The sequence below is a fragment of the Biomphalaria glabrata genome, chromosome 7, assembly GCF_947242115.1.
Source record: "Biomphalaria glabrata chromosome 7, xgBioGlab47.1, whole genome shotgun sequence".
In the NCBI taxonomy this organism is placed as follows: Eukaryota; Metazoa; Mollusca; class Gastropoda; family Planorbidae; genus Biomphalaria; species Biomphalaria glabrata.
In genome coordinates, this window is record NC_074717.1 from 15415856 (window position 1) to 15431045 (window position 15190).

At 32.5% G+C, this 15190-nt stretch overlaps 1 protein-coding gene across 3 annotated transcripts in view; it reads right to left on the reverse strand.

Annotated features, from left to right (window-relative positions):
- Positions 1-1670: 1670 nt before the first annotated feature.
- Positions 1671-15190, reverse strand: part of LOC106069657 (synaptic vesicle membrane protein VAT-1 homolog-like) — a 42326-nt gene continuing 28806 nt past the window's right edge. The window contains exons 8-13 of one of the 3 annotated variants that reach the window (XM_013229358.2): positions 14569-14583; positions 13435-13458; positions 8295-8489; positions 7056-7139; positions 6834-6955; positions 1671-3746 (exon numbers count right to left, since the gene is read on the reverse strand). In XM_013229358.2, coding sequence (XP_013084812.1) covers positions 6866-6955; positions 7056-7139; positions 8295-8489; positions 13435-13458; positions 14569-14583 — 408 coding nt within the window. In that variant the 3' untranslated portion in view covers positions 1671-3746; positions 6834-6865. The remainder of the gene's footprint in view (positions 3747-6833; positions 6956-7055; positions 7140-8294; positions 8490-13434; positions 13459-14568; positions 14584-15190) is intronic. The other 2 variants (XM_013229367.2, XM_013229377.2) reach the window with 2 other exon arrangements.

The following is a 15190-nucleotide window of genomic DNA, read 5'->3' on the forward strand; positions in this document are numbered from 1 at the left end:
TGTTACTTCAAAAAAGATGATTACAATGAGGTCAATCTAGCCATGTGTTAACCAATGACTTAAATTCTGCCAAGTCATTGGTTTTCCTGTGTGGCTCAGGCAACCTATTCCATGCTCTAACAGTAGGGAAGATTCAAGAAGGAGCATTTTTACAAATTTGTCCTAACATATAGAACAAGGAATGTGCCTTTATCTTTGTATTTTATTAGGTTTGCTTTTGTATTTGAAGATTATGGTTTAGTGCAGTGATGCCCAAAATACGGCCCGCTGGCCAGAATCGGCCCGTGATGTTGTTCCATCTGGCCCACCAAAACATCGGCACAAAGTGTAGAAAATCTCCCCCCCCCCTCCCCCAATAACTTTTTCTCTGATTGGTACCATGAATTCTAACGATTGTGCATTGATGAGTTTATGAAATGTAGAACCTACTAGGAAAAGTGAACGGATCTTTTTGTGGAGCATGATAATAAGCCGATATATTAGTTTTATAAAGAAAGTCTGTCTGTTTAAAAGCATGTTATTAACAACATTATAAAACAAATAAGACGTCATTTGTGGTTATAGACGGTAATAAAAGATTGTTAAACTATGCCTAGAGATTAGAGGATTGAAGGAAATATTTAACAAAAAGAGACAAGACAATAAGTTGGTAAAGCTAGCTGCAATGTTGGTCACATTTTAAGTAGAGAAATGAAGCCATTTTCTGACGCTTAAAATAATATAAACTTTAAATATCCCATTAATTAATGTAAGTACTAGTCCCACGCCAATTTCTAATCAAATTGTTTCAGGCTAATTTCATTTAATTTTTCAAACCATCTTGTAGATGTGGCCGCGACACGAGTGTCGGAAATTTAAAATGGCCCGCAGGTCGAATTAGATTGAGCATCACTGATTTAGTGTTTTATATACCATTGCTACTCTACTTTTATGTCTTCTATCCTGAAGGCTTTCTAAATTTGTGATTTTACTAAATGTGTTACTCTTGTCAAAATGTGAATAGTCGTTTGTTATGAATCTCACTTCTCTATTTTGTGTCTGTTCCAGTTTCTTAATGTTTTCTCAAGTTGAGGGGTCCCAAACTAAGGATGCATATTCTATTATTGGCCTAAGAAAGGTTAAAATGAGGATAACCTATTCCTATATATTTTCCAATTCAACTGCCTTAATCAAAATATGTAATGTGAAAGGGTTATTTTAAACTAAGATTCATAAACATGAAAATTCTTGTTCTGACATCAAAGGCTAAAGAAAAGTTTATGAGCACATACTACTTTAAAACTGGAGACTATGGTTAGCATTGTGTAATTTGACACTAGGACAACTGGGAAAGAAAAATTCTTAAAGTTGTACTTAGATGTCCTCAAGTTTAAGAAGGTGATCAGTACTAAAAGGTTATAAAATTCTAAATTGATAAAAACTGATTTAGATTTAAAAGCTGTTTTGGTCTTTTGCTACAACTCTCGTTTTCCAAAATAGTTTTAAAATGTTAACATTATTGACAGTTTTTCAAGCTACCTTCAAGATGGCAGTAGTTGCAAGCTAGAATTTCATCTGTTGTCTCACAACTAGGAAATAAGTGACAGAATATATTCTTTTCAATTTCTTGTCCAACAAATCCAATTTAACATTCTGTTATAATGTTATAATAATTTAAAAAAAAGACGAGATAAGGGTTGGAATAATCACATTTATTGCACTAACTAAGATGAGCATTCTAGTAACACCATAAACATCTACACAATACTATGTAGCTCAAGAAAAAAGGCAGACCATGTACAGAGAGAAATAAAAAGAGCGCAGTAATGTTCAAAATAATTTATAGTGGAATATCAAAATGTCATTTTTCTCAACATAAGTCATTCTTTTTTTTTTTTTGGGGGGGGGGGGGGGGCGTAGTGGAGAAGAATTGGAAAATGTACATAGATGATGGCCTAATTTAGCAAACAAGATATACAGAGGACATAGCAAAGAGAACTGCAATACATATGAAAATTTGGATAAACATTAACTGAGGAAAAGAGTTGAAATCTACTGTTTTTTTTAATGAATGATAAATAAGACTTTATTGTAAAATTATTCTAATCTTTTGTTAACTTTGCTAACAATGAGCGAGCAGCATTAATACATTTGTAAAAAATTAAATGTCATACGCAATGCATAGAATGATTCAATGCTCAGCAAAAACTTGTTTTACATTATAAAAGTAATCTGGTTTTCTCTTCTTGATGACAATGTAGCTAAAATTATTAGAGGGATACCTAATTAAATTTCAGGTAGTAGTAATTAAATTTAGAGCAATTATTAATAACAATCTTTTTTAAAAGTAATTGATGTAAAACTAAACTGAGTTTAATCAAACAGCCTAGCTTCTCTAGATGCATCCATTCATGAGACAAAACGAGTTAGCCCAACTAAATTATCAAGTCTACTTTGTCACAACCAGATTCCCAAACAATGAATAATTCTACAAAATATATAGATATAAATAGATGCTCTGTTTTTTATTTAGCATAAAATGCAACAATACAAAGAAAAATTAAAAATAACTTTAAAAAATTTATTATACATTCAATAGTAAACAAAGTATGTCAAAGCAGTATAGCTAAAATTGTACCAATCGAAAAGTAAAAGAAAAAAAAGAATTGTACAACTGTTAAAAAAAATGCTTAAGATACCAGTATGACAATGAACGAAAGTTTTTCTAAAATCTGTTGTTTTTTTTTAATCTCTCTTTAAATATTTGTGACTAGAACCAGAGAAAACTGTTGTAATATAAAAAGCAATGGTCAGATGGAATAATACTGATAGAAACAAGGTACAAGTAGGCTGCAAAAAAGAAATAGAGAACAAAAACAAGAAAAATAAAACCTTAGGCTAACCTGAACTAGTAAGAAACAAAGATTATTAAGAAAATGTTGACATCCAATTCAAGACAAATGAGAAAATCTTGACAAACATATGCAATAATGTATTATATTTTTCTTTTCTAAAGAACATAGATCCTAACGTTTTTTGGAATGTATTTTGTACAATTCTAATTGTTGTTCAATAAGTTTGATTTGTGTACATCTATCTTTTCAAACCTTTGCATAATAACCAAGGCATGATTTACTTTTCCATTGATCCAAAATAGAGCATGCATTTATATGGACAATAATAGGTTGGTCAATGGTATATATATATATAGATATATTTATGTATAGGTATATTTAAGTAAATAGTTGTATAGAAAGAAAAGATCACACAAATGACCAGGATAGAATCTCATTATCACAATAAGAACACTAACCAGCAGCAACAGCCAGTCAAACAAAATGGCAACTAAAAATGGGTCACAACATCTGACAAAAAGAAATGAGGAGATGATTGAATGTTAGTAAGTCTGCCAGCTGGTCATAGTGCTGGGAGTTACAATACACAAAACTCTTGTACAGCTCAAAAAAAAATTTTTTTGCATTTGTAATATTATAAATTGTGTGAGTAATAGATTAACAGTCCCAAAATGGTGACTGAAGAAAAGGATTTTTAGAGAACTAGTGAAAGGTTATTTCTAGACAACTGTTTCTTTTTTTTTTTTTTAAAGTGTTTCTATACATTCAATTTAGCAAACATAATGAATCTGAAGTAATATCATTCTATCCCATTTGTTCATGAATTAGATCTTGCCAGTCATTGCTTTGTTCTACAGCAGAGTTGTCTGTCATTGACATGCCATCTAGATGTTAACTGAACTAAGATCTTAACTGAAAAATAAAGATTTTTCATTTAAATACATTTTATTTCACTTAGGAACAATTTATTGTAAAAAAAAAACAAAAATCAACACAATTATATTTTGTATATTTCCATAAGAATAAAACAAGCAAAATATTAATTAAAATACAATTTAAAAAAAAAAAAAGGTTTATCTGAGGGAAAGAACTCTGAAGCCTCCTCCCATCTGGTGTCCACTGTTCTGAGGTCCTCCATGAAGGTGTGTCACCAAGTAGTATGAGGACGTCCCTGTTTGCGCTTTCCTCGTTTCGGCTTCCATGTTATCGCAACTCTTGATGTGCGTAATTCATGTTGACGTAGAACATGTCCCGCAAACCTCATGCGACGCTCAGTCACAACCTCACTAAGTGTTTGACTCCCAGTTCGGCATAGGATTTCCTTGTTTGAGACCCGATCTGTATAACTGACTCCCAAAATCCGTCTCAGCCATCTCTGTTGAGCCACATTTAGTCTTTTCTCAATTTTGACAGATGACTTCCACGTCTCACATGCATATGTAGCAGTTGGAATGACGATTGTGTTGAGAAGGTGTATTTTTGTCTCGAGTCCAATGGCTTGGCTAGTCCAAATAGGCTGCAGCCTTTGGAAAATGCTCCCTGCCTTTCCTATTCGGCACGCTACATCATGGTAAGCATCTCCATCATTTGTTATGATGCTGCCAAGGTACGTGAACTTGTCCAGCTCTTCAAGCTTTGACTTGCCAAGTCTGACGGGGACACCCTTTGCATTGTATCCCACTCGCATAATTTTAGTCTTGTCCAAGTTTATGCGGAGACCAATTTTGGGTGCCTCTCTGTCTAGGCTCTCTGTCATTTCTTGAATGCATTTATTTGTAGCCCCGAGTAGTGCAACATCATCAGCAAAGTCCAAGTCCGTCAATCGGAGTTGTTCATGCCATGGAATACCAAAGGCAGTATGAAGGGAAGGGAGATAAGATACATCCCTGTCTCACACCTGTCTCGATTGTAAAAAACTCTGTTGTTCCCTCTTCTGTTTTAATGCAGCAACTAGACTGACTGTAAAGGTGTCGTAGGATCTGGACGAATTTTTCTGGGATACCGTATTCTCTATTTTCCATAGTGATTCTCGGTGGACACTATCAAACGCTTTTTTGAAGTCCACAAAACTGATGGTTAGCCGTTATTGGTACTCAAGACTTTGTTCTATGATATTTCGTAGAACGAAAATCTGCTCTGTACATGATCTGCCTCTTCGGAATCCTGCTTGTTCTTCTCTGAGCCTTTTATCTACAGACTGTTGAAGCCGTCTCAACAAAACAGTGCTGAAAACTTTGCCCGGGACAGAGAGGAGAGTAATGCCCCTCCAGTTGTTGCAGTCTGCCAAGTTGCCCTTTTTTGGAAGCTTTACAATCACTCCCTTTTGCCAGTCCTCTGGGACTTTTGAAGTTTGCCAACAGAGATTTAAGAGATCAGTCATTCTGTTAACAATGCACTGTCCCCCATATTTTAGCATTTCTGCTGATATCATGTCTAGCCCTGGTGCTTTGTTATTCTTTAGCACTGCAATGGCCATGGTAACCTCCTCAGCAGTTATTGGGTCTGTCTTGACCTTGAGATCATTGTCTGGAGAGGGGTCCTTGAATATGTAAGTTAGGTCTGGCGACAGTTGGTTAAGGGTCTCTTTAAAGTGCTCTACCCATCTTGCATCCTGTTCTTCTTTCGTTAAACAAAGTTTTGTCTTGCTTGTCTTTTATCTGTGCCCCAAGCCCACTCTTTGCTCCAGTGAGATCTCGGACAATACGATGGAGGGTTTTTCTGTCATTTCTGCTTGCAGCTGCTTGTGCCTCTTGTCCCTTCTGCTCAATCCAGTCTCGTTTATCTCGCCAACAGCTTCTCTTTACTTTCAGATCTGCTTCCCTATAGGCTTCTTCCGCTAGGCTGCGATCCTGTGTTTCGTTTTTCTGATCTCATCTACGTTTGGCCTCTTTCCTCTCATCTATCAATTTCCATGTTCTGTCTTGTATCCACCGTTCCTTGTATGAACCTCGCCTCCTTCTGATAACTTCTTCCGCGCACCCAATAATTAATTACCAATAATTAATTTATTGCTTAATTTTTTTTCATTCATGTTTTGTTAGGTATAGTACAATAAATAATTGATTAAAGTTTCAACTTGATCTGAGAATTGGTGTGAAAGAAATAACATGTACAATCATTTAAGGGGAAAAAAAACTAAATATTTAGCCTATCTGTAAATACTGAAGGATTAATTTCCCTTGTTGGTATCAAACTAAATAATTAATTACTAGTATTTAATTAACTAATTGGTTAATTTTTTGCCTTAGTTCTTGTATTGTTTAGCCTATAAATAATTATGCGAAATTTCAACTTTAGAGAAATAACATTTTCAAACTTTTTACCAGAAAGAGGATTACTTGCTGGAAAAGTGAATATTTGTACTTTCGGTAAATATTAATACAACTCCATAAAAAGTGTTTTTTTTAAAACCAAAATAATGGCAGTGAAGTATTTGTTATTCTTGTTCTCTGATGTCAACATTCATCTCGTCTTGTTCCTAACAGTGTACAATTTGGAGAGTCCCTTCTGCACTGACTTGAATAATGGTTTGCAAGGCAGGGTTATAACACTATTATTTCACACCTCCCTTTTACCTCTCCTTAGGTAACACAAGGGAAAGCCAAGACCTACAGATTAACTGAGAAGAGCCTTTGGTCTTGTAAAAGTCAGTTGATAGCCAAGGGGCAATAATAAAAAAAAAAGCTTAATTTTTCTGTTTCAGATGGGGTTAACTAATGACCTTTCTGCATCATTTTAACCACCACATTATGTTGAATGCTAAATCAATGGGGAGAAAACTTGCACCATCTGATCCTTAATTCTTAAATCCTTTACACCTACCCCCTTTCTATTTCTGACCCAGACCAAGCTAAAGAATTGAATTCCCTCAAACTCTTAATGAGAGCGGATGCCTGTAATTGTACATACATTTATCCATTATTTATTCCGAAAAAGGGATATATATATAAAATGTATATAGATATCAGTAGTAAATAAAAGATATTTTCTATGACTTACACAAACATCTATCTAAACTTAGATAGTTCTCTTCACTCTCCATTGGCCAAGGCATCTTTTTTTTCTTCACCTGCTGCTCCTTCTGCACTAACAGTGGCTTCAGCTGTCTTCTTCTCAGGAGACTAAATTATTGAACACAAATTATACAAAAAATAGATAAAGGGATTTTTAAATGCCCTTAATTATATTATTGAGAATAGTAAATTTCTATACAGTCTTTACCTTAGGAGTAGGTTCGGCTGTTGGATCCAAAATAATTTTTCCAATGTTCTTTCTGTCACAAAGTTTCTGCATTGCTTCCCCAACCTGATAACAAAACATTGATCAGAATTCAATTCTAAAAATCTCAAAAATGTATAAAACAACTAGTTAGCATTATTCAAAATTAGGACAAAATGATGTTCTTTCTATTCAATGAGATGAAAGACTAGAACACAATGGATTGGTGCACATTATAAGAATGTTACACTTTGAAGATCTCAAGATGGCTACAGCACACTTATGGATATCAAGTAGACAGGCAGGTTTTGAAATTTTCAATATAAATATAAGAGGTTATGGGGTACAAGCTACCAACAACCACAATCCTAATTCTCTCCATACAAATGTTCATTTTAAGCATGATAGCCTGCAATCACTTGCTTTCAATGCATAAGGTCTAATTGTAACCTGTCTATAGATTTTTGGCAACATTTCACAGTCCTGGTGAGTTTGCACTTCTAAATATGGTAACACAAAACCAAAACCAATTAAATGTTGTTTCAACTCCGGTATCCTAATATACCTGCATGACTTGCCACTAACTACAGGTACATAAAGTTGTTGCTCATCAGATGTCTGTCCCTCAATACACAACCATGCTTCAGTTGTTGCTCATCAGATGTCTGTCCCTCAATACACAACCATGCTTCAGTTGTTCCAACAAGCATATTTGTAGTATGTTGTTTTGACAGAAAGTTGTTGACTTAGTTATCTTGTAATGTTTTAGAAACATTTGCTGCAGCAGCTAAGTTGGGCACTACAATTATCCTAATTCTATGCAGCATTGATATAACCTTTTGTTTTCTTGAAATTTATAATGAAATGTTCATAAAGCTTTCCAATGTACATTTCACAACCACACAGTGAACTATAGGAGATATAAAGTTTCTCTTAAGCTATGTTTATGAGTAAAATAAATTTCGTATATCCAGCACAGATGCCATTCATTTGTAAAAACTCGTATAATATGCGGGTTATGTGTGTGAAAATATGGTAAACCCTTTTGTTACATTTTATTTTTAACTAGAATTAAACTATGCCATCTACAGTACTGTCTCATCATACATTTTTGTTTATGTACTGTAATAATAAAAATATTTTAAAAATTTACTTTTTAAAAGAAATACACTAACATTACATTCTATTTTACTTGATTATCCTTACTAAGTACTGCACTAAATAGATGACTAGACTACTTACATCTTCAAAAGCCCATACAGAGTCTATTATTGGCTTGATTTTGCCTTGATTAAAAAGGTCAAGCACACGAGTGACTACTTTACGAACATATTCATAATGTCCTTGCCTAAACAACAGGCGTCTCAGCTGGAAACCTCCAATCATTTTGTTGTCATCAAACAGTTTCAAAGGGTTGACTTTATCCACTTGCCACCACTGTATAGAGAGAGATAATTGACTTTGAAAAAGAACTCTCATTTTTACATCAAGCAATCAAATATAAAGACTATTTAATTCAACTGATATTTTAACAAGGATGAAAAAAAGAAATTTACAACATTATATATTTTTATCCCCAATTCAATTTTCTTATAAAAATTTTAATAAAAAATGTAATTAAAAAAATAATCTTTTTAAGGTGTAATCTAAAGATAGGAAAAATATTTAATTCTTTTAAATGCTAGAAAAGCCTTTAAAATTATGACAAAATTTGTTGTCAATTAATCTTAGTTTTAGCACTGAAAAGGCTTTAGTAATGATAAATAAAAAATAAGCCTATCAATCAGTTTTTAAGCTTTTTCCAGTGGCGTTCCCCTTCCCCATGAGAAAGTTTTAGTTCATGCCCCCTAAGCCATCTGGGGAAGATCTGTAAGTTCCCACAGTAGGGTATGGAAGAACTTTGAGAATGTAATGAAAATGAAAAGAAACTTACAGACATAATTATATTACAGTTATCTTGTTTGTTTGTTTTTTGCATATTTAAAATATGTTTGGAATCCAAATGTATGTATCAGTAACAAAGTTCATTAAATCCTAGTCCATTAAATCTTTTTTTTTTTTTAAGTCAAAAGTGTTTAGTGAATCATTTTAAATTTCCTGTATACTAAAAAAATATTTTTAGAGATACTATTGGAAAGCAATGTTTTCCTTCTAGCTAGCAAGAGGCTCCCCAAGAGGGATCCAAATCCCAAGTGTTATGAACTTCAGAAATGCATTCTCCTGGCATCTACAATGAACTTTATCTCATAGTAAGAAGAGAGAAGAGCACAAGTCAACAAGAGTTAAATTAAAAAGGGGCAGTATGAGCATGGCAAAATAAAAAGTCTTGTATAGATGGAGGCGGCACTGGACTATACTATTATGAGAAGGAATTCAAAATATGTATAGTATACATACATCTATAATGGGCATGATTGTGTAAGATGTTAAGATGCCTGGTCAATGACCTTTTTTTTTTATTATGTTCAAGTTATCAAAATAGCCAAGTACAACAGTCAGGAGAAATTCAACCACTTTGACAAAGTCAAGAAAAATGTTGCTAGGAGAGACATTTCAAAATTTCTTTTAAAAAATTTGTCGATACTCTGTAGACACCTCTTGTAAAATTTCTGATATATTGATATATTTTACTTTAAATATTTACATTTTCGATGCATTGATAAAATTGTCATTTTACTTGCTTAAAAAGCATTTATGTATAGCTACAATGAAAATACTGAATTTCTCTCCCTTTAAAAATAAATTGACCAGCTTTGCCATTAGCCATGTCAGGGTGTCATAATATGCTTTACAGTTTGAGAAATGCTGCCATAAATAATACTTTCATTTTTTTTAACATAAATATTTCAATGCAACTTTTTGTTTATCTTAAAATAAAAAAGGGGCTGGAAGTGAAATTTAAATAAACTCATTTTCATAATAATTTTTCTCTATTTACATTCGCTATTAAATTGACTTGAGACAATACCAAAACTATAGAACGATAAGTCTGATTAGTCACCCAAAGTCTGATCAGTCACCCAAGCAAGATAATGCTTAGAGTAATTCTCAATAGACTCAAGAAAAAAGCTGAGAAGGTCCTTCCCAAAGAACAGGCAGGCTTCAGAGCTGGTAGAAGCACTGTTGAACAAATATTGAACATCAGACTTTTAAATGAAAAATGTCTTAAACACCAAAAAAAAAAACTGGTACACAGCTTAATAGACTTCAAAAAAAGCTTTTGACAGGGTTTGGCATGATAGCAAGTGGCTTAGTGATGAGGGAGTTCAACATAGATTAAAACATTTTTGATGTTATCAAAATGAGAAAAGCTCAGTACTTCTGAACAATCAAACTGAACATAGTTTTAGGACATCCGTAGGAGTGCTGCAAGGATGCATTCTCTCTCCAGCTCATCATATTTCTAGAGCATATTATGATGGAAACTCTAGAAGGATTTATTTGACCATAAATAAATGGCCTATTTCCAATCTAAGGTTTGCAGATGAGCTAGATCAGCGGTTCTCAACCTTTTTAGCTTGGCGACCCTTTTTACAATTGCCCACTAAGCAGTGACCCCTACAGTAAAATTATTTTCGCTCATTTGCAAATTTTATAAAATTATAATTCTAATGTAAGTATTTGGTATTTATTTCCAAAAGCTTTATGTTTAATCATGAAACAATATTGTAATAATTTTTTGTCAATTCGAAGGTTATTCTTGTTACTGTTACACAAGATTAGGAATTCTCGGGACTGTCTTTGCAAGAGTAATACTTTGGAGTAATATATTATTGGCAATGGAAGAAGAAGGCACAACACAGACAAATGGGGAAAACACTTCCAACACTTGATCCAGATTTGTGTAACTGTCATTGAAAACAATTATGTATCAATGCATCGCTAGTAATGAGTTCAATAAACTCTTTCTGTGATGTCTCCGGAACATCTTTAACTTTAATTGTGAATGGAGTTCTGGCAATGTAGAAAGTATGATGAAATTGTGTCCGTAAGCATGCGCCTATGTTCTTTCACAGAAATTATAATTTTATTCATTTGTCATGTTCCATATCATGCTCATAGAAAATAGATAAGGTTGGCAAGAGGTATATATTAATTTCGCCCAACTTTGTTTCCCAATCTTAAAGTTTCATTTACGAGGGTTGGATCTTTTCACTCAAATCGAGGCATTTTGCGTTTAATCCTTGCAGTAACATTTTTATTGCTCCAGGAATTCCTGTAGCTGTGTCTTTGTTTCTAATTTTTGTTGATGAATCCAACAGTGAGTTCCAATGACTTCTGGTGACGTATTCAGTACCACCAACCTAATAGCAAACTTGGAGCACCATCTGTGCAGACACAACTAATATTTTTTTTTTAAATCTTATATTTTTCCAAAATTGAACCAACATTCTCTAAAACACCTTGTCAAAGTCGTCTCAAGATGTTTGCAAAAGGGAAAACTTACCTCTAAAATACTTGTTATGCTTCTCAGCTAACATCGGATGCTTGTTATCAAAATGATGTTCCATTTATTTTGGCTTCATAGATTCATTACAAATGAGGCACTGGGGTTTGGCTATTGCTTTTTTAAGATGATACTGTAGAAATCTATATTATATTCTCTTTTCTTACTATTTTTTTAGATAAATTTTCATGGGTTGTTTAATAACGGAAATATTACCTCCGATAACATGGACTATAAAATGATGGCTTAGCAAGTAGCATTTTAATAGAGTCTTGACGAAAATAATATCAATGATTCCACATGCCGTAATGTACTATTATTATTGAATTTACATTAATTTAAACTGTCATAAATATTTATACTGCAACAAGAATAATTCTGTTGTTTATCATAAATAAATAAAGAAAAAAGTAATTTCCAATGGAATAGACAAAAAAACAACATATTTTTATGGTCTTAGGTGACCCGGCAAATCGTCATTCGACCCCCAAGGGTGTCGTGACCCACAGGTTGAGAACCCCTAATCTAGATGATATAGACCTCATTGGAGAAAATGCAGACTAGGTACAAGATTTGAATTCAAAACTGAATGCTGCAGCTGGAGCAGTTAAATTGGCATGGAAATCAGTGCTGAAAAAGCAAAATATTAGTTTGTGGTAAAGATAGTATGAGATGTTGATGCTGTTGAATGGCCAAACATTAGAAAAAGTTGACTAAATACCCAGGGTCAAACATAATGAGATGGAGGATCAATAAAAGAGATAAAAACCCATTTAAGCTTGGCATCCACTGCAATGGCAAACTGGAATATCTTCCCATTAAAATAAAAACTGTATTCTTTGCTAGTGGTCTTTGTACTCTTGTATGGTTGTGAAAAGACATTGAATGCTGAGGCTGAAAGAATCCAAGCCTTTGAGAGTAAATGCTACAGAAAAATGCTGTGTATGAGATACCAGGAAAATGAGACAAATGAGTTTGTACTTTTAGATGTCAACACTCTGGCTGACGAAAAGGAAGAACTTCTCAATACTGTGAAGAGAAAAGCTAAGCTGGTTTGGTTATATTGTAAGACATGACTATCAAAACTCATTCTTCAAGCTACAATGGAGGGTGCACAAAGAAAGGGACATCCAAAGAAAAGTTGGCTGGATAACGTAAAAGAATGGAACAGCCTCTTTCTAGATATCCTGCTAAGAACAGCTGCTGACCGGGTAAAGTGGAGAGATTTGGTGAAGCGAACTGTTATAGAACCTCCCCCCCCATGACAAAAGTTAAGGGAAAGAGAAGAGGAGATTAAATAAATAATGAAATAATTAATTCCTCTTTGTTGTAGTTTTTCTTTTTAGACATACCCTTAATGCTGTGTTATATTTGATAGGAACCAGTGTATTTTGTTTATATATTAGCAATTATTTTTTAGTATTTTCTAGCATAAATGGTTTCAAACTTGCCTTTATTTTAAACTTTTTTTTTGCTTTTAATTTTGTTTTAGTTTTTTTTTAAATTTCAGTTTTAGCCTCCATAAAAAAAATGTTACAACAAACAACATAATAAAAAAAACAGCAACTAAATACATCTCAAAAGCTGCACAAGATAACAAACAATCAGTTTCACAATAGACTAGAGGAACTTTGTTTTTCAATTCAATAATAAATCCTTTTTTGAAGAAGTCAAAGATTAATATGTAAAGTCAATTTTTTTGTAATATATTAATCTAAAATTGGAAATATAATACAGGAACAAAAATTAAATAGAGTAACTAACTAAAATTGTATGAAATCAAGTTTTTTTTAAAGTAATTCTAATATCACTTAGTCTACTAACCTATTCTATAAATTTAAGTTAATTTGGCTTAAAAAAAAAGATTACACACATAAATATGAAGAGGTTTTCTACCATCAAAACACATGAAACCCCTGTCTCTATTATACTTACCACCATTTTATCAGGAAGTTGGAGCTTTTGAGAGGAACAGTAAAACCTACTATTACTTACATTTGTTGATACACAAAATATAAATAGCATTATGAAAGTAAAAAAAATAGGATAATCTATCCTTTCAAATATGTTTAAATTCAGCCTTTAAGATGATTATGAGTAATTCCAATTATTTGTTAGCAAAGTTCAAACCAAATGATGTGAACTTTAAAAGCAAGACTTCTGAATACTTTTAATTGTATTTACAAAAAAATATCAATAATTGTGTGCTTTATAAGCAAATAGGCATCACACTTAGTGTAAAATTTAACATTGAAAAACACTAATACAGGCAAGAGAGTCTTGCAATTCTAATATTCTCTTCATTAAACACAATGAGAAACTCATTGTTCCCAAGAACAATTATGGCAGATTGTAACAAGAAAAATACAGCCTAGATCAAAATATGACATTTCTTTCATTCAATTACTTTTTCTCAATCCCTGTCTCTCTTTTTTTAAATTTTGTATCTCTATGTTATAAAATGAAACTCAAAGATCGTTTTTTAGTTTTTGCAAATATTGATAAAAGCAAGCTAGCTTATTAAAACTACTATATTAAAAAAAAAAAAAAAGATACTATCCTAACAACATTGAGATTATATGGCGATCCATTAATGAAGTCAAAGTCTTAAACTTCACTTGTATATTTGTATATATTATAAATGTGTTATGAGTAGCCTATATTACTTTCAAAAGTGAACATTTTTTTATTTTTTTAATTGTTATTGATACTTTATGTCAATTAAATGTTGAAATGATAACTATTTGAGGAGATACATTGATTCTACACTAGTCTAGATGTTTAGAATCCTAATGAATAACATAGAAAGATGCAATTAGTTTGCCACTTTTGTACAGCTAAATTTATTGAGTAATAATTTCATTAATCTGCATTATCTTGATTTTCATTCCATCAACACATGACTGATCCTTGATTAAAAACAAGAATAAACTAACAAGAAATGATTTTGATGAATTTCCTTATAGAAAAATAAACCCAGAAAGAAACCCTACATATCTTAAGTATGTGACAAAGTAGTTGCAGCATTATAGACTATCAAGTGGACTCAACACATAAAACAAATCTTACATGCGTCAGAAGATGCTTTTTGGGATTGAAAAAAAAAAAAGTAAAGCAGCTGTATACATAAACAAGTTTTTATGATCAGAACAATTTGGCTGCTGTCACAATATTTGAAGAAAGTTTCCATATTTAGAAAAGTCATATTAAGAAACAACTTTTTTACAAAAAAGTAACAAGTTAGCCTGTACCGGTAACTTACACAACTTTGTAGATTTAACAAGTTATCCTACACCCTACAAAAATTTGTAGATTTAAAAAGTTAGCCTGTACCCTACACAACTTTGTCATATAAAAAAAAAAAAAAGAATTAAAAGCCTAAAATATTTATTCCAAACAATAAAAACAGATTTCATCAATTTTAAATATTTGGATTTCAGTATATATTTGAGAGACTTATTGTTGTGTGTCAATCTTAGCTATAAATAATGAACTAAATCATAATGTTTGATAATAATAACATTTAATAAATATAGGGACTCGGACACTTGAAGAAAGCAACATCAAGGGTTAACAATGAGACCATAAGTTCACTGAAAACAAAGTCACTGGCATAAGAAGCAAGGGAACAAGTTTCACGGATCACACTTTTTTTCTTTAGTCTCTTTTGATAAACAACAGAAGTGAATAC